This window comes from Hyla sarda, chromosome 12 (genome assembly GCF_029499605.1).
Source record: "Hyla sarda isolate aHylSar1 chromosome 12, aHylSar1.hap1, whole genome shotgun sequence".
In the NCBI taxonomy this organism is placed as follows: domain Eukaryota; kingdom Metazoa; phylum Chordata; class Amphibia; order Anura; family Hylidae; genus Hyla; species Hyla sarda.
This window is the reverse complement of record NC_079200.1, coordinates 16,739,171-16,759,485: the sequence shown is the minus strand read 5'-3', so window position 1 is coordinate 16,759,485 and position 20,315 is coordinate 16,739,171. Positions and strand designations below refer to the sequence as shown.

The 20,315-nt window shown below is 44.5% G+C and overlaps 2 protein-coding genes across 6 annotated transcripts in view; one reads left to right on the top strand and one right to left on the bottom strand.

The window, feature by feature from the left end:
- Window positions 1–20,315, bottom strand: part of RUNDC1 (RUN domain containing 1) — a 97,180-nt gene that overhangs the window by 48,479 nt on the left and 28,386 nt on the right. For both annotated transcript variants that reach the window (XM_056547611.1, XM_056547610.1), the window contains exon 3: window positions 9,185–9,343. In XM_056547611.1, coding sequence (XP_056403586.1) covers window positions 9,185–9,307 — 123 coding nt within the window. In that variant the 5' untranslated portion in view covers window positions 9,308–9,343. The remainder of the gene's footprint in view (window positions 1–9,184; window positions 9,344–20,315) is intronic.
- Window positions 10,418–20,315, top strand: part of LOC130296248 (alanyl-tRNA editing protein Aarsd1-B-like) — an 85,619-nt gene continuing 75,721 nt past the window's right edge. For 2 of the 4 annotated variants that reach the window (XM_056547617.1, XM_056547614.1), the window contains exon 1: window positions 10,418–10,488. In XM_056547617.1, coding sequence (XP_056403592.1) covers window positions 10,421–10,488 — 68 coding nt within the window. In that variant the 5' untranslated portion in view covers window positions 10,418–10,420. Of the gene's footprint in view, window positions 10,489–14,923; window positions 14,968–18,471; window positions 18,729–20,315 lie in introns of those variants that run through there. The other 2 variants (XM_056547616.1, XM_056547615.1) reach the window with 2 other exon arrangements.

The following is a 20,315-nucleotide window of genomic DNA, read 5'->3' as shown; positions in this document are numbered from 1 at the left end:
AGATAGGAAGGACAGAAGCAAGAACACACCCCCCCCGACATCCCACTTACTGAACACAACATGGCGGAGGACGAGGTTACACAGCAAGCCACTGGAAGAAAAAGGGGCCAGCTTCCGGATCTTCACAAAAGGTAAGAAAATACATATATACCGTATTTTTCGTCCTATAGGACGCACCGGCGTATAAGACGCACCCAATTTATAGGTGCAAAATCAAAAAAAATTAAGATTTTGAACCCAATAGTGGTCTTCAAGCTGCAGACCTCCAGATGTTGCAAAACTACAACTCCCAGCATGCCCGAACAGCCATTGGCTGTCCGGGCATGCTGGAAGTTGTAGTTTTGCAACATCTGGAGGTCCGCAGATTGAAGACCACTGCATAGGAGGTAATACTCACGTGTCCCCGCCGCTCCGGACCCGTCACCGCTGCCCTGGATGTCGCTCCATCGCTGTCGCCGTGTCCCCGTCGCTCCGGAACGTCTCTACTGCCGGCCGGGTATCCTCGCTCTCCGTCGCCGCCATCACGTCGTTCTGCACGCCGACGCACGTACGTGATGACGAGGAAGGAGAGCGCCGGCCATACAGGGGATCCCTGAACGGAGAAGACACCGAGGAGGCAGGTAAGGTCCCTCCCGGTGTCCTGTATGCTGTTCGGGACGCAGCGATTTCACCGCGGCGGTCCCGAACAGCCTGACTGAACAGCCGGGTTAGTGTCACTTTCCCTTCAGACGCGGCGGTCAGCTTTGATCGCCGTGTCTGAAGGGTTAATACAGGGCATCACCGCGATCGGTGATGTCCTGTCTTAGCCGCGGGTCCCGGCCGTTGATGGCCGCAGGGACCGCCGCGATAGGGGTGTATTCGCCGTATAAGACGCACCGACTTTTTCCCCCCAGTTTTGGGGAAGAAAAAGTGCGTCTTATACGGCGAAAAATACGGTACATAATCACAAAAAACATACTTATACACACATAACGCACAAACATAATAACAAAAAACTGTATAAACAAGGGAGATCCCCTTTAAGGGTACGTTCACACTGAGGAATCTCAGTCTAGATTGGAGATTCCGTCTGAGCATTGGCCATTGACGGGGATGCAGATGGCACGTAATTTTGCAGAAGGAACAAACGCTTATTCTTTAGGCGGGTGAATTTCCGCAGCTAGAATTTGGCAGTGTAAATGGGTCAACAGGAGACCTATTCACGTCAAGGCGAGACCAGTGCAGAGATTTCCTTCCATTAGGGCCCGTTCACACTACGGAATTTCAGTTGCATGAAGCTTTCTATAGATTTCAATGAGATTTCTGTTGACCTGTTCACACTGCGGAATCTCTGACGATGGAATCACATTTGATCAATGGAATCTTTCCCGTCCGATGCTTACTTCGGCAGTTAAAGGGGTACTCCGCCCCTAGAAATCTTATTCCCTATCCAAATCTCAGCTGCGGCACCCCAGATATCCGGTGCACGGAGCGAACTTCGATCCATGTCGGAAGATTGGCGATGCAGGGCGGAGGCTTGTGACGTCATGGCCACGTCCCGCTTGTGATGTCACAGCCACACCCCCTCAATGCAAGTCTATGGGAGGGGACGTGACGTCCGTCACGTCCCCTCCCGTAGACTTGCATTGAGGGGGCTTAGTTGTGATGTCACGAGCCTCTGGCGCTGCACCCGACGCTCTAAACAAACACCAGGCGCAGCAGTGAGATCATAGGGGTCCCCAGCGGCGGGCCCACCGCGATCAGACATCTAATATCAGATAATGTGGTGGCCCAGTACGGGATGGTGTGTCCCCATACTTCTCCTGCCCTGTCAGGCAGATTCTCTCCATGTCTCCAGGGCCCCCTTTATGTGTTATCCCCGATGTACATAAGTTGTATAATAAAATGTACTGTTTCTTTAATAGCTGTTACCATGTGCTTGTTACCCAGGAGGCACTAGTGACCAGGTGACCCCCCCCCCCCCCCCCCAAGTGACCTATGGGCTCCTTGCACAGCCCCCCTATAAAACCAGGGGAGGCGCTGCAATCTCTCTCTTAGCTCATTGCTGTCCAGTGCAGTCGTCTCAGTGTCTGTGTCCGGAGCATTGAAGGCCTCAAGCCTAAAGTCTGCAGCTAGAGATGAGCGAACTTACAGTAAATTCGATTAGTCACGAACTTCTCGGCTCAGCAGTTGATGACTTATCCTGCGTAAATTAGTTCAGCCTTCAGGTGCTCCGGTGGGCTGGAAAAGGCGGATACATTCCTTGGAAAGAATCTCCTAGGACTGTATCCACCTTTTCCAGCCCACGGGAGCATCGGAAAGCTGAACTAATTTATGCAGGAAAAGTCATCAACTGCTGAGCCGAGAAGTTCATGACGAATTGAATTTACTGTAAGTTCGCTCATCTCTATCTGCAGCCACAAGTCATCTCAAGTAAGATCAAAGTCATCTTCATGTCAATTGTCAAGTCAGTCAAGTCTTCTATATAGTCACCGTGGCCTGCACTGAAGTGTCTCTACATACTGCAAGTCCCAGCAAGCCTGCGAGGTCCCTTGTGTCACTGGTCACCTCCTAGGGATAGTGGCTGTACTGTATAGACTGTATCCCCTGTCTACCCTCAGTAAAGCTACCGTTGTCCGTAACTTGGTGTTGGTGTCTTCATTGCCCCCCGTGCCGAGCCCAGGGCCAGTGGTATTACCTTTTGGATGGCTAAGGCTAAACCACGCCCTGGCGTCACGACAAGAAGGGGTTAATAACATCTGTCCCTTGGGTTATAACATCTACCCTACATTGCACCTGCTGACACCACAATAAGATGTCTAGGGGCAGAGTACCCCTTTAACCCCTTGATGATGCAGACAATTTTTTTAGCATTTTCATTTATTTTAGTCTCGCCTTTATATTGCCATAAGTCTTTTAATTTTCCACCTTAATTTTTTGCGGGACCAACTGTGCCATCACTCATTTTACCACAAAACCTATGGTGAAGCCCAAATACAAAAATTATTTGTGGAGAAAAATTTTATATTTGTGGGGTTCTGTTTTTACACATTGCACTACAGAATTTTTTTTTTTTGGGGGGGGGGGGGGGGGTATTAGTAACAGATTTAAAGCCTTTTCTGGTGTAGAAAAGTTTCAGAAATTGTGCGACTTTTTTATTATTGTAATTTTTACTATAATTTTCTTTTGTTTCTTCTCTTTTGCTTTTTTTTTACTTTGCAGTAGTAGCTGATTTATGAAGTGCAACTTTTTTTTTTTTTTTGTGGCATTTTTGTCGCACAGCTCTCAAATACGCAACAAACATACACCACCACCACACAGCATTTTTTTTTTAAAGTCCCAACTGCTGATGAAGTCTCAAAATTTCACAAATGTGCACTAGCCCCATATTTCTCACATGCCCTGCACCATTTGGTGATAAATGTCCCCACTGGTAAGCCACACCCCTTCTATTTTTGGCCCATTTTTCTTCTGGCTGAAGGTCGAAAACACCGTAATCTGTATACACCCACATCACAGGTCCTTTAACCATAATCTCTTCATCACAGCCAAGTCCAACCTTATTCTAAAGGTAAATGTGTTGGTCCGACTTGCAAGTCGCGCCCATCCCATAAGCCACACCCCCTTCTATTTTTGGCCTACAATCTCTTTATCACAGCTCAGTCCCACATGAGGAGGGGATATGAGGACAAGATATGAGGACAAAGATATGAGTTCAGGATATGAGTTCAGGATATGAGGACAGGATATGAGGACGGGATATGAGTTCAGGATATGAGGACGGGATATGAGGACGGGATATGAGGACAGGATATGAGTTCAGGATATGAGGACAGGATATGAGTTCAGGATATGAGGACAGGATATGAGGACGGGATATGAGGACAGGATATGAGTTCAGGATATGAGTTCGGGATATGAGGACGGGATATGAGGACAGGATATGAGTTCAGGATATGAGTTCGGGATATGAGGACAGGATATGAGTTCAGGATATGAGGACGGGATATGAGGACAGGATATGAGGACGGGATATGAGTTCAGGATATGAGGACAGGATATGAGGACGGGATATGAGGACAGGATATGAGTTCAGGATATGAGTTCGGGATATGAGGACGGGATATGAGGACAGGATATGAGTTCAGGATATGAGTTCGGGATATGAGGACAGGATATGAGTTCAGGATATGAGGACGGGATATGAGGACAGGATATGAGGACATATGAGTTTGGGATATGAGGACAGGGTATGAGTTCAGGATATGAGGACAGGATATGAGTTCAGGATATGAGGACAGGATATGAGTTCAGGATATAAGTTCGGGATATGAGGACAGGGTATGAGTTCAGGATATGAGGACGGAATATGAGAAAAATATATGAAGACAAGATATGAGGTCGGATTATGAGGACAGGATATGAGGACAAGATATGAGGTAGAGATATTAGGACAGTTCAGTTTCATTGAAGTAAATGGAGCCAAGTTGTAGTACCACACACAACCTGAAGACAGGTGTGGAGCTGTTTTTGGTAGAAATTAGCTCTGTTTTTCTATTCCTGGATAACCCTTTTAACTTCTTAAGGACGCAGGGTGTACCAGTACGCCCTGTGCCCAATCCCGGTCTATAACACGGGGTCATAGCGGGTCAGTCCTGGCAGCTAATGAAAGCCGGGACCTTGGGCTAATAGGGTGCCTCACCGATCGTTGTGCCGCACGCTATTAACCCTTTAGACGCGGCGTCCAAAGTTGATCACCGCGTCTAAAGTAACAAAAATACACTCCCGGCAGCTCAGTCGGGCTGATCGGGACCATCGCTGTGAAATCGCAATGTCCCGATCAGCTAGAACGCGAGCGAAGGGTCCATTACCTGCCTCTAGCGCGTCCGGTCGGCGATTGATTGCTACAAGCCTGAAATCCAGGCTTGAGGAATAGACTGCCTATAACACTGATCATTGCCATGTTAATGCATGGTAGTGATCTGTGTATAAGATCAGTGTGTGCAGTACTATAGCCACTAGAGGGGGCTATAACACTGCAAAAAAAGTTAATAAAGATCATTTAACCCCTTCCCTAATGAAAGTAAGAATCACCCCCCTTTTCCCATTTGAAAAAAACAACAGCTTTGTAAATAAAAATAAACGTGTGGTATCGCCGCGTGCAGTAATGTCTGAACGATAAAAATATATTGTTAAGTAAACCGCACGGTCAATGGCGTATGCGCAAAAAAAAACGAGCTCCGGACACTCTGACGTAATCTTCGGTGGGGTTCATCCATATGTATAACCACCACCCTGCTCGTGCGGTCGTCCTACTGTGTTATGCATATGGATGAGCCGGCCAGTCGAAGATTATGTCAGAGTGCCCGGAGCTCTGCATATCCTGAAAACGAGCAATAACAGAGAAACTGCATGACAGTTCCGGACGCCGTAAGTATCATTTTGATCAGTATCACCCGCACTCCAAGCCGTATGACAGGTTAGTACGGGTGATACTGATGACAGATTTCCTTTAACACAATTTTACAGTCATATTGTGTATATATATATATATATATATATATATATATAGTAGCAAATAGGCAGCAGCAACTACATAAAGTGCAAAAAAAGTGGATTTTATTCACACAACGTGAGGCTGCCTCACGTTGTGTGAATAAAATCCACTTTTTTTGCACTTTATGGAGTTGCTGCTGCCTATTTGCTACTATTGTATGGATCCCTGAACCTGGGCCCTATGCTGACGGCACCCGTGCACCTTATATTGGGGATGTGCTGCTCTCCTTCTGTTTTTATATATATATATATATATATATATATATATATATATATAATTCTGACATACACATTTTGCACCTTTTTTTTTTGCACCTTTTGGTTTACACATTTCGCAGATTTTGAGTTGCAATCCACTGATTTTGGCAATACACATAATATGGAAGGGTTTTATGTACAGCGCCTTTTTGTGAAAAGGCGCAAAACCACCAAAAACTAACACCAGCCCAGACTTAGCTTAGCTTTTTGGTGTATGTGAAGAGAGAAATCTCAGAAAATATTTACCTGCACAAAATGTATCAAATGCCCTGCTAACTTTTAATAAATTTGGTGCTCCTACACATCACAGCACACAAAAAAAGGTGTAGAAAAATGCTTCACTTACACCTACAATGATAAATGCTTCACTTACACCTACAATGATAAATGCTTCACTTACACCTACAATGATAAATGCTTCACTTACACCTACAATGATGAATGCTTCACTTACACCTACAATGATGAATGCTTCACTTACACCTACAATGATAAATGCTTCACTTACACCTATATTGATAAATGCCCCCCCCCCCCCCTGTTGACTCAAAAGCTTAGTGTGTGGGGGGGGGGGGGGGCATTCATCATTGTAGGTGTAAAGTGAAGCATTTATCATTGTAGGTGTAAGTGAAGCATTTTTCTATACCTTTTTTTGTGTGCTGTGATGTGTAGGAGCGCCAAATTTATCAAAAGTTAGCAGGGCATTTGATACATTTTGTGCAGGTAAATATTTTATGAGATTTCTCTCTTCACATACACCAAAAAGCTAAGCTAAGTCTGGGCTGGTGTAGGTTTTAAGTGGTTTTGCACCTTTTTGGTGGTTTTGTGCCTTTTTTGCGCCTTTTCACAAAAAAAGGTACAGTTCATAAAACCTTTCCATATCATGTGTTAAGGAGAAATAATAGAAACACCAATACCGGCGCTATAACCTTGGTAACAGGACCAGAGGGGTCCAGAAGCTGACCAAAAAACCATATAGATGGCCGCTCACCTTGGAGAACAGAAATATGAGCCTATCACCCCAGTGATAATGGGGTACTTTGGATCCAGAGTCGCTGCTCAGCCTTCTGGGTTGCAGGAGCAAGCAATACTGCTGTCCTGGGTGAGGATGCGGAGAAACTTGTAAAAAACCTTGTAGAATGGCGCTGCAGCTCCCACAAAGGATGAAAATGGATCAGAAATAGGTTCAAAGGTTCACAGTAGAACCATTTGTTGGGTACAAGAAAAATAAAAACAGGAGATGACGCGTTTCGGGAGGTGCCCTCCCTTCCTCAGATCAGAATACATTTTTGTCAACCATAATGTATTCTGATCTGAGGAAGGGAGGGCACCTCCCGAAATGCGTCATCTCCTGTTTTTTTATTCTTCTTATACCCAATAAATGATTCTACCGTGAACCTTTGAACCTATTTCTGGTCCATTTTCATCCTTTGTGGGAGCCGCAGCCCCATTCTACAAGTTTTTTTTTTTAAAGTTTCACCTCTTCCATATCATGTGTATTGCCAAAATCAGTGGATTGCAACTCAAAATCAGCAGAAACATGTAAACCAAAAGGCGCAAAAAAGGACACTTGCGCCAAAATAGCACCAAATATAGACGGGAAAAAAGGGGGTAAACACAATGATAAATGCCGACCAATGTGCTGCACTTCTAAGGCCGGGTTCACACTACGTTTTTGCCATACTGTTTTCAATCCGTTTTTCTAAAGAAAACCGTATGGCAAAAAAACAGGAACAGTATGGAAAAAAGTAAACCGTATGCGTTTTTAAACAGTATACTGTTTTTAAAAGTGCATACAGTTCCGTCAGTTTTTATTTAAAAAAAAAAAAAAAAAAAAAAACATACGTTTTTGAACATTTTGTCCATTTTTAATGGGAGGGGTCTTGGGTGGAGACTTTAGGATTCAAATGTGCATGTGCAAAGTAAAAACGTATACGTTTTTCCCGTATGGAACCGTATACATGTGTGTTTCCCATTGACGTCCATGTTAAAAAAAAAAAAAAGTATGCGGTTGCAGTACAGTTTTTAAACCGGAGGCAAAATCGTGGTCAACCACGGTTTTGACTCCGGTTTAAAAACCGTACTGCAACCGCATATGTTTTTTTTTTTTAACATGGACGTCAATAGGAAACACACATGTATACGGTTCCATAGGGAAAAACGTATACGGTTTTTACTTTGCACATGCACCTTTGAATCCTAAAGTCCCCACCCAAGACCCCTCCCATTAAAAATGGACAAAATTTTCAAAAACGTATGTTTTTTTTTTTTTTTATAAAAACTGACGGAACTGTATGCACTTTTAAAAACAGTATACTGTTTAAAAACGCATACGGTTTACTTTTTTTTCCATACTGTTCCATCCGTTTTTTTGCCATACGGTTTTCTTTAGAAAAACGGATTGAAAACAGTATGGCAAAAACGTAGTGTGAACCCGGCCTAAGTCAATAAGCACATACATTCAGGACCTGACCCAGATATGGCCACTAGCTGACTATATTCGAGCTACTAAAGTCAGTTGTGCCCATGCAAAATGTGTCTACAGAGGTTAATACAGTAGTCCCTCAAGTTACAATATTAATTGGTTCCAGGACGACCATTGTATGTTGAAACCATTGTATGTTGAGACCAGAACTCTATGGAAACCTGGTAATTGGTTCTGAAGCCACCAAAATGTCATCCAAAAATAGGGATAAAAAAGTGAGGATTAAAGAAAAATAAGTAGATAACTGATACAGATAAAGCAAATCCTTACATATAAAAGTAATAAAGATCTGCTGGGAGCTGTAATCACTGTCTATGTCAGTGTTTCCCAACCAGATTGCCTCCAGCTGTTGCAAAACTACAACTCCCAGCATGCCCGGACAGCCGTTGGCTGTCCGGGCATGCTGGGAGTTGTAGTTTTGCACCCTGGTTGGGAAACAATGGTTTATGTAGAGGACAGGAGCTTCTTCAGGGTCCTATACAGTACACCCAGTGTCCCAAATGGAGCCGCCCTTACTTGGTGTCCAAAAGGAGCAGCTAACCCTGGCACAGGTAAGGAGAAGTACAGGACTTGTAGTTCCTCCCTGTACTGTAGGGGGCGCTACCAGACACCAGTCAGTGCATGCACTTCAGTAATAGAGGTGATTTACCAGTGAATGCCCATTCTGATTGGTCAGTTCCTCCAGTTGTGACGCGTTTCACAGATCTGGACTGTCTGAACATTGTATGTTGAGTCTGGTTTCAAGTTACGATGGTCCAGAAAAGAACATTGTATGTTGGAACTATTGTATGTTGAGGCCATTGTAAGTTGAGGGATCACTGTATAGAGAACTAGATGGGTGTTCATCAGGGTATAGGATTCAGTGTTTTATACCCTGTTTCTTGGAGAGGGTTGTGTAGTACCTACCTTTATTTGCTTTTTTGTAGGATTTTGTTGCTTTGTCTTATTTCCACCCTCAGGGGTTTTGGTTTTCTGTTCCATTACATCAGCGCCGCCACCACTCAGCACTGAGTATATTTCCATGTACATGAACGTCCGCACGGTCAATAGAAAACTGCGTCTCTCCTGTCAACGAAAACCATATGTGACATTAGCAAACAACCAGAAGCTCAAAAAAGGAAGAATAATAGATTATTTCAAGTAAAATTATATATTCAGCTTTTACTTTTTTACCTTTGGCTTTTAACCCCCTCCAAAAATTGTATTTACAAGGGGGCCACACCACATTAAAAACAGGGTATGCCAAACAACATCATCATATAGATCAGTGGTCTTCAAACTGTGGCCCTCCAGATGTTGCAAAACTACAATTCCCAGCATGCCCGGACAGCCAACGGCTGTCCGGGCATGCTGGGAGTTGTAGTTTTGTAACATCTGGAGGGCCACAGTTTGAAGACCGCTGATATAGATCACAAATAGATAAAAGAAGGAAAATATACTGTGGCTGAAATCAGAATAAAAAAATCCTTAAAGGGGTACTCCACTGCTCAGCGTTTGGAACAAACTGTTCCGGACGCTGGAGCCGGCGCCGGGAGCGCGTGATGTCATACGCCCGCCCCCTCATGATGTCATGTCCCACCCCTCAATGCAAGTCTATGGGAGGGGGCGTGATTACTGCTAGAGCAGACGGGACTAGGTGACTTTAGCTCCCTGCCCCGGGGGGACCTCTTATAGGCCCGGCGGGGGTCACTTACTAACATCATACTCACCATCCTTGCAGGCAGCAACATCTCTCAGGGATGGTGAGGTAAAAGAATTTACCAAATATAACGTGCTGCCACGCATTATATATGGTAAAATCTCATGACAGGTTCCCTTTAACAAGGTAACCCCCAACTATGATGATGTTGTGATGTCCCAGTACGGGATATGCATCTCCCAGTCCCATCAGCTTGAGTCCCTGCACGTCCCCAGGGCTCACCTGCACTGTACCCCTATAATGTAATTTAGTTGTATATTATGTGTAAAGGACCTTTGGTCACATGATAATGTTGTCACATGATAAAGTCACCTGCTTTGTTACCCAGAGAGCACCAGGTGATCAGATGACCTGCAGCTAGCATATGGGCTCCTTGCTCAGCCCCCCTTTATAAAAGGGGGAGGTACTACAATCTCTCTTCCACCACACTTTCTGCTGAGGTCATGTCCAGTCCAGACGTCTCAGGGTCAGTGTCCAGCACATCTGGAGGCCTCAAGCCTAAATTACAGCAGTAAGTCAAGTCATCTCTGTCTGCTGTCACTATCTTCAGTCAAGACAAGTCTATTATAGTCAGCGTGGCTGCGCTAAAGTCTGTCAAAGTCACTACAAGTCCCAGCAAGCTGCGAGGTCCCCTGTGTTACTGGTCACCACTCTGGGATCCTGGCCTAGCTGTAAAGACTGTTACCATCTGTCTACCTCAGTAAGGCTGGGTTCACACTACGTTTTCCCCCATACGGGAGCGCATACGGCAGGGGAGAGCTAAAACCTCGCGCTCCCGTATGCCTTCGTATGCGCTCCCGTATGTCATTCATTTCAATGAGCCGGCCGGAGTGAAACGTTCGGTCCGGTCGGCTCATTTTTGCGCCGTATGCGCTTTTACAACCGGACCTAAAACCGTGGTTGACCACAGTTTTAGGTCCGGTTGTAAAAGCGCATACGGCGCAAAAATGAGCCGACCGGACCGAACGTTTCACTCCGGCCGGCTCACTGAAATGAATGACATACGGGAGCGCATACGAAGGCATACGGGAGCGCGAGGTTTTAGCTCCCCCCTGCCGTATGCGCTCCCGTATGGGAGAAAACGTAGTGTGAACCCAGCCTAAGGCTAAGTTCCTACTTTTTCTTTATTTTTTTTTTAAGCAAAAAAAAAATCCAATTCTGCCGCATGGCGTTTTTTCGGCCAAAAAACGCTGCGGCCAGATGTTAGCTGTAAATCAATGAGAAATTGCAAAATTCTTTTTCCACTTAGCGTTTATCAGTTTGGTTTTTTTTTTTTTTATCCTTTAGGCGTTTTTCTTCACTCTTTTTGGGCGTTTTTCAGCTCCTTGGCGGTTTTGCAAAATGGCAGCATGTTGAGTCCCTGGCGTTTTTTTCCCCTGAAATCGTGGCGTTTTTCTCCCATAGAAGTCTATGGGAGCAAAAAAAAAAAAAAAACGCCAAGAAAAATGCCATGTGGGTTTTAACTTTGGCGTTTTTTCAGGCGGTTTTTATTCTCTTTTGGACTTTAGCGATCCAAAAAAGTGATGGAGATACCTTTTTTAATAAAATTTCGCAGGATACCATTTAAAAAAAATTTATAAAAAAGATACAGTAGTGAAGAAAAAAATTGTATCTAATGAAATGTATCTTTTTAATTACAATTTTTTTAATTAATTTTTAAACAGGGATCAATTTATGTGGGCAGGCGGGGACCTAAAAATGTAGCCGGCAATAATAAAAATGTAGTGTGTGTGTGTTTCTTTTTCACTTTTTTTTTCTTTCTTTTTTTACATTTTTTCTAGGTAGTACTACTACTCCCAGCATGGAACACACTGTTCCATGATGGGAGTAGTAGTACCTGTACTAATAGACAGAACGCCCGCTACGATCCTCCTGTATAATGTATAGATGCGGCGGCCGCACTTCTATGTTCCCCTACACTGACGTATATATACACATATTCATATTTCCCGCAGAGCTGTGATTGGCCAGATGGTTCCAGCAAATCACAACTCTCTGTGTGAAATATGAATTGGTGTATATATATATATGTCAGTGCAGGGGACCATAGAAGAGCGGCCGCCCGCATCTATACATTATAAAGGAGGATCACAGCGGAAGTCAGGAGTGACATCCACTGTGATCTTTCCTTAACTGCAGGTACTACTACTCCCAACATGGAGCACACTCTGCTCAATGCTGGGAGCTGTAGTACCTGCATTAATAGACAGATCGCAACGTGTGTCAGAAGTTACACTCGCTGCGATCTGTCTATTAATGCAGGTACTACAGCTCCCAGCATGGAGAAGAGTGTGCTCCATGTTGGGAGTAGTAGTACCTGCAGGTAAGAGCAGATCACAGCGGGTATCACTCCTGACACCCGATGCGATCGTCCTGTCTATAGCAGAGATGTGGAGCGGCTCTATACAGCGCTCGCATCTCTGCACTATACTCCGGCCAGTGATGTGAATAGAACATCACTCATTCATATTTCCCTCAGAGCTGTGATTGGCTGCCACCATCCGGCCAATCACCATTCTGGGTGGGAAATATGAATGAGTGATGTTCTATTCACATCACTGGCCGGAGTATAGTGCAGAGATGCGAGCGCTGTATAGAGCCGCTCCACATCTCTACTATATTATGGACGATCGCATCGGGTGTCACGACTGACACCCGGGGCGATATGTCTATTAGTACAGGTACTACTACTCCCACCATGGAACAGTCTGTTCCATGCTGGGAGTAGAAGTACTATCTAAAAAATTTAAAAAATAGAGAAAAAAAAGGTGAAACACACACACTTTACAAAGAATTAATTAAAATGTTGTTATAAAAAATATAAATTTCAATACAAATACAAGACATATCTAAGTGAATTATACAATTAGAGGACTAACAATTTATTGGTTCGGATTCAGATAATACCGATATATTTTCTTTTTATTTGTTTTCAATGTCTGTTTTTTCTTTTTTGATTCTCTTACTGTTAAAATGAAAAATTGTTTATAAAATATAAAAATAAACAGTTATATAAAAAAAATATAAATTTCGTTAAATAATTTTTTTTCCATCACTACTGATTTTGGGTGCCAAAAATGCAATTTCCACACAAATGAAAAAACGCCAGAAAAAACGCAGGAAATTGCACGGCCGTTTTTTCAAGCGTTTTTTTTCCAAACCAAAAAACGCAGGACAAAAAAACAAGTAGAAGCTTAGCCTTAGAAAGTCAAAAGTCTAAGAAAAGCAAAGGAAATATATTGTCCATAGCCATCAGACTGATGACACTTCTCACTTTCAAAAGAGTTTATGGGAAAAATTTGAAATTCGAATAAAAAAAAAATTGTAAAACATATAAAAGAAATGATAGCAAATGGGTAGAATTCACCACTAGGTGGCAGCGCTTAAAAAGAAGATTCTGGTTTGTACAGATTCTGTGCTGCATTTATGGTATTGCCCCTGTAACAACTGTGTGTTACTGTACACATGAGAGGGGTAAAGGGGTATTCCCACCTCAAATAGCCATCCCCTATCCAGACCCATAGAGAATTAACGGAGTGCATTTACTCTTTGGTGTCGGGATAGTGGGGGTTCCAGCATGATTATCATGTTATCTATTTTCTATCCTGTGAATAGGGGCTAAATACTGTAATTAAGACGGGATACCCCTTTAAACAACTTCTATGTTAAACCCTGAGTTCATCTAAATAGTTGTGATGTCATACCAGGTTACCTGACACTAGTTGTGATGTCATAGTAGCTTAGCTGACACTGTCACTATTGTGATGGCATAGTACAGTGGTCTCAAACTGTGGCCCTCCAGATGTTGCAAAACTTCAACTCCCAGCATGCCCGGACAGCCGTTGGCCTCCATACTGCCCCCATATATAGTTATAGGCCCCTATACTGCTCCCATATATAGTTGTAGGCCCCTAGACTGCTCCCATATATAGTTGTAGGCCCCTATACTGCCCCCATATATAGTTGTAGGCCCCTATACTGCCCCCATATAGAGTTGTAGACCTCCATACTGCCCCCATATATAGTTGTAGACCTCCATACTGCCCCATATATAGTTGTAGGCCTCCATACTGCTCCCATATATAGTTGTAGACCTCCATACTGCTCCCACATATAGTTGTAGGCCCCTATACTGCTCCCATATATAGTTGTAGGCCTCCATAATGCTCCCATATATAGTTGTAGGCCCCTATACTGCTCCCATATATAGTTGTAGGCCTCCATACTGTCCCCATATATAGTTGTAGACCTCCATACTGCTCCCATATATAGTTGTAGGCCCCTATACTGCTCCCATATATAGTTGTAGGCCTCCATACTGCTCCCATATATAGTTGTAGACCTCCATACTGCCCCCATATATAGTTGTAGACCTCCATACTGCCCCCATATATAGTTGTAGGCCTCCATACTGCTCCCATATATAGTTGTAGGCCTCCATACTGCCCCCATATATAGTTGTAGACCTCCATACTGCTCCCATATATAGTTGTAGGCCACCATACTGTCCCCATATATAGTTGTAGGCCTCCATACTGCTCCCATATATAGTTGTAGGCCACCATACTGTCCCCATATATAGTTGTAGACCTCCATACTGCCCCATATATAGTTGTAGGCCCCTATACTGCTCCCATTTATAGTTGTAGGCCTCCATACTGCTCCCATATATAGTTGTAGGCCCCTATACTGCCCCCATATATAGTTGTAGACCTCCATACTGCTCCCATATATAGTTGAAGGTCCCTATACTGCTCCCATTTATAGTTGTATTGTATGTACGATTATGGTGACTTATTGCTAATAAAGTTAGTTTTAATGGAAAAAATGGTCTGTCTGTGTAATGCACGTGTGAACCTAACCTTAGACTGCCTTTATGTATATTATATCTGTGGTGGCCCAGTACAGGAGTTGCACCCCTGTACCCTTGCTGTCATGTCAGGCGGACTCTATTTCAGTGACCTCTGAGTCCCTCCTTACCCTATGCAATGTAAATGGTTAATTATATCTAATATTATCTATTGCAATGTATATATACTGTTCTGTGCCTTTAAATACTGTTGTCATGTGTTGTAACCAAGGAAGATACCAGTGATCACGTGACTTATAGGGTGACCTGTGGGACCCCTCCAGAGTCTCCCCATATAAACCCTGGGAGTAACTAGTTCAGTCTCTTGAGTTCTGAGGTCAGTGAAGTCACGTTCCGAGAGAGTGTCTGGTGTCCTGAAGAGGCCCAAGGCCAACCACGCAGCCACGCATCCACTAATCCACTGCCCCACAGGTGAACGTCAAAACCTGGTAAGCTACATACGGGGTGAAGTCAGTCCCAGTCAAGTCAGTCAAGGTCAGTCTGTACCAAGTCAGCGTGGTCCTGCAGCAAATTGTCCAAATCCACTATAAGTCCCAGCGAGCCCTAAAGTCTCTGAAGTCACTGGTCACCTCCTTGGGCCTAACTGAGCTGTCAAGACTATTAGACCTGTCGACCTCAGTAAAGCTGCCGTTGTTCCGTAACTTGGTGTCGGGGTCAATATTTGCCCCATGCTTAGCCCAGGATTCAGTGGTATACCTTCGGGTGGTGTAGAGGTTAAACCACACCCTGGCGTCACAAATACAAGGGGTTAATGCCATCTGCCCCTAGGGTAATAACATCGGCCCTCATCACACCCTCACCACAACTGTCACAAACAGAATACGGGTGTGCGCCTTATACGAAAAGTGCCCCCCCCCAGTCTGAACTGTGTCAGTATTGCAGAGTAAAATGTACGAGTGTGCGACAAAAATTGCGCCAGAAAGTGTACGGGACTTTGTCAGTGAAATCTGTTTATTGCGAGGCGCTTGTGAAATAGAGGGGGAGGTGAAGAAAAGTCTGTGATCAGCCATTGTGAACAGTAGAAGAATTGTGCAGGCCTGTGTAAAGGTTGCACCTGAAAAAGAGTTAAAGGGGTAGTCCAGTGGTGAAAAACTTATCCCCTATCCTAAGGATAGGGGATAAGTTTGAGATCGCGGGGGTCCGACCGCTGGGGCCCCCTGCGATCTCTCTGTACGGGGCCCCGGCTCTCCGCCGAGATAGCGGGTGTCGACCCCCGCACGAGGCGGCGGCCGACACGCCCCCTCAATACATCTCTATGGCAGAGCCGGAGATTGCCGAAGGCAGCGCTTCGGCTCTGCCATAGAGTTGTATTGAGGGGGCGTGTCGGCCGCCGCCTCGTGCGGAGGTCGACACGCCCCCTTCCAGCGGGCTGTCGGGGCTCCGTACAGGAGATCGCGGGGGGCCCCAGCGGTCGGACCCCCCGCGATCTGCAACTTATCCCCTATCCTTAGGATAGGGGATAAGTTGCTCACCACTGAATCACCACTGGACTACTCCTTTAAAGGGGTACTCCCGTGGAAATTTTTTTTTAAAATCAACTGGTGCCAGAAAGTTAAACAGATTTGTAAATTACTTCTATTAAAAAATCTTCATCCTTCCAGTACTTTTTAGGGGCTGTATACCACAGAGGAAATGCTTTACTTTTTAGATTTCTGTGATGTCATGACCACAGTGCTCTCTGCTGACCTCTGCTGTTCATTTTAGGAACTGTCCAGAGCAGGAGAAAATCCCCGCAGCAAACATATGCTGCTCTGAACAACATGACATCACAGAAATCTAAAAAGTAAAGCATTTCCTCTGTAGTATACAGCCCCTAAAAAGTACTGGAAGGATTGAGATTTTTTAACAGAAGTAATTTACAAATCTGTTTAACTTTCTGGCACCAGTTGATTTAAAAAAAAAAAAAAAAAAAAAAAAGTCACCAGTGGATCCAGTGCTAACAACCCCAGAGCCCTGGTGGGCACAGCTCCAGGTTGGGGACGCCACTACCCCCAAGGGACCAGGTCAATGGAGTCATGAAGCTTTTAGCAAGCACCCCCCAGGGTTTGGGCAGACTTCAATGATCCGGCACCGTATCTTCACAGATGACAGCCCACCTATCAAGGAAAGACACCGTCTGGTTGCGCCGGCATGTATCAGACTGTCAAGAAGATGCTGGCCGACATGAAAGAGGCGGAAGTGATACAAAAAAGTCAGAGTCCCTGGGCGGTGCCACTTGCCCTGGTCAAGAAGAAAGACGGAACCATCCACTTCGGTGTATTGACTGCTCGAAACTGAACAATGGCACTCATAAGGACGCTTATTCTTTGCCAAGGATCGAGGAGTCGCTTACTGTCCACGGTCGGCTGCTTACTTCTCTACCATGGATTTAACCAGCGGGTACTGGCAAGTGCCCATGGCCATGGAGGATCGGGAGAAGACCGCCTTCGTGACACTCATGGGGTTGTTTGAATATAAAAGTATGCCGTTTGGGCTGTGTAATGCCCCCGCTATGTTCCAGCGTCTGATGGAAAGGTGCCTGGACCATCTGAATTTCAACAACAACGAAGACGTGGTCTTAAATGGCTGGAGGTGCTCAACCCCAAATGTGGTTGTGCAATTATACTGGGGGAGCAGATCCTGCCCTTGTAGTCCGTTGCTAGGGGCGACCCCCAGCATAAAATGCATACTATGAAGGATGCCTGCAGCGGACTACAAGTGCCACAATAGAATCCTACACCAGATAGACGGTGTGGATGTGTAACAATTAGAATAATACAGGAATATGGGTGCACTACTGTGGTAGATATAACAATGACATTGGCTATTTAACTGATGTTAAAATTGAGACATTAGCCAGTGTATCCTTATACTAGCTTTTGCCCGCTGCTTCGCTCGTGTTAAATTTGGGGTAACATAGATTTAATCTTTACGATCCTATAATAATGAGGCCACTCTGGGTAAAGTCTACGGGCATCAAAACAACCCGAAACATTACATCTGTTGTTTCATGGAATTGAAGATCGACATCCTTTGAGGACTTTTACCGAGTCTGTGCGCAGGGGAACCTTCCTTCGCTAACTGCTTATATACTGCCAACAGTCCTCATATCCCGTCCTCCTATCTCGTCCTCCTATCCCTTCCTCCTATCCCTTCCTCCTATCTCGACCTCCTATCCCGACCTCCTATCCCGACCTCCTATCTTGGGTGCAGAGAATAGTTAGTGTGGAGGATGGGATATGAGGATGGGATATAAGGACAGGATAGGAGGTTGGAATATGAGCCGGGACATGAGCAAAAGATATGAGGTGGGGATAAAGAGGGAATATGAGGTCAAGATATGAGGACGGGAAATGAGGACGGGATATAAGAGCATCATTCTTGCTTTTCCTCTCCCACAAGGTTTAGGTAGAAAGACCAGGCAACGCAGGTTTCTCAGCTAGTACCACCATAAAATGTATAAATAACACAATCATTTAATATCCAAATAATACCACTATACAATGTGCCCATAACACTGTCATTATACTTTTGCTCAGTGCCCAAATAAGACTGTCATTCATTGGCTATGAAGTGCCAGCAGGGGTATTCCACATATCTATTCCTAGTCATTATTCTCAATAATAAACCCCATTTCCCACCATGGTGTTATCCCAGGGAGTATATTATGGTGGAATACTCTAGAAGATGGCGGAGTCTTCCTAATCTGGTGACAGACCATTCTAATGTTTCCTAAGGGGGAGGGGGAGAGACCGGTCGTCCAAGCAGCTGTTCCTAAAAATAGCAGGAATTCGGAGTGACTTTTGGTCGTGGTCACAGGAGCCGAGCTCACACTTCCTAATCTGCCACCATTGCTGAACCATCTTCTAGGAGAACCTCAGGCTGCACAGGACCATCATGAGGTAAGTTAAGGAAAGACTTTGGAAGAGTCATCATCACCTGCGCAGGAGTAGGACGCAATGTCGCCTGCCATATCTGTGTGTCTGACTACGATACAATATTTTAAGGCTTCATTCACATCTGGGTGCCGTACGCTACTCTGTATCCTTAACAGAACCTGCAAAGGAGGTTCCACCATATATGTGAACGAAGAAGCCTTAAAGGGGTACTCCAGCGAAAAATTTTATTTATTTATTTATTTTTGTTAAATCAACTGGTGCCAGAAAGCTAAACAGATTTGAAAATGACTTCTATTTAAAAAAAAAAAAAAAAAAAAAAAAATCTTAATCCTTCCAGTACTTATTTGCGGCTGTATACTACAGAGGAAATTATTTTCTTTTTGGATTTCTTTTCTGTCTGTCCACAGTGCTCTCTGCTGACACCTCTGTCCATGTTAGGAACTGTCCAGAGCAGGAGAAAATCCCCATAGCAAACCTCTCCTGCTCTGGACATTTCCTAAAATGGACAGAGGTGTCAGCAGAGAGCACTGTGGTCGGAGAAAACAAATCCAAAAAGAAAAGAGTTTCATCTGTAGTATGCAGCAGCTAATAAGTACTGGAAGGATTAAGATTTTTTTTTTAATAGAAGTCATTAACAAATCAGAGAAAAGAAATCCAAAAAGAAAAAAATTTCATCTGTAGTATTCAGCAGCTAATGAGTACTGGAAGAATTAAGATTTTTTAATAGAAGTAATTTACAAACCTGTTTAACTATTTGGCACCAGTTGATTAAAAAAAAAAAAAAAAAAAAAAAAATATATATATATATATATATATATATATATATATATATATATATATATAATGTTTTCCACTCCAGCACCCCTTTAAGTATCCTCTATATAAGTGGTCTCAAACTGTGGCCCTCCAGATGTTGCAAAACTTCAACTCCCAGCATGCCCGGACAGCCAACGGCTGTCCGGGCATGCTGGGAGTTCAAGTTTTGCAACATCTGGAGGGCCACAGTTTGAAGCCATTATACTATGCCATCACAACTAGAGTCAGGTAAGCTGTGGCCCTCCAGTTGCAAAACTATAACTCCCAGCATGCCCAAAATCAGCGCAATGTCACCCGCTTCCCCGGCAGGAGCCGTCTCTTCTACTACTGCTCCCATCATGGGAGCAGCAGCAGGAAGGACAGCTCCTGCCGGGGAAGCAATGAGGAGTGCCGGAAGGACGAGCAACCTATCAGGAGCCTGGAAAAGCTGGGTGATATGCAGGATATTCGCCTCCCGGCATCCTCAGTCTTCTGAAGAGCGTTGCTTCTCCTTTCCCACAAGGTTTGGGTAGGAAGATCGGCTACTCAGCTAGCACAATAATAATAATAATTGTTATATAGAGGTAAATGCTAGATCTGACTTAGGCCCCGTTCACACTACGGAATCTCCGCTCGCTGAATTCCACGGGGGGAGATTCCGCCTGGCGGCCGCCGCCGCCACCGAGGAAACTTCAGCGCTAGGGCTGCGGGGCACTGAGCCGTCACCATTGACGGCTATGCAGTGCTCGCGGAACAATTTCAGCGGCGGAATTGTCCGCCGCTGAAATTCGGCAG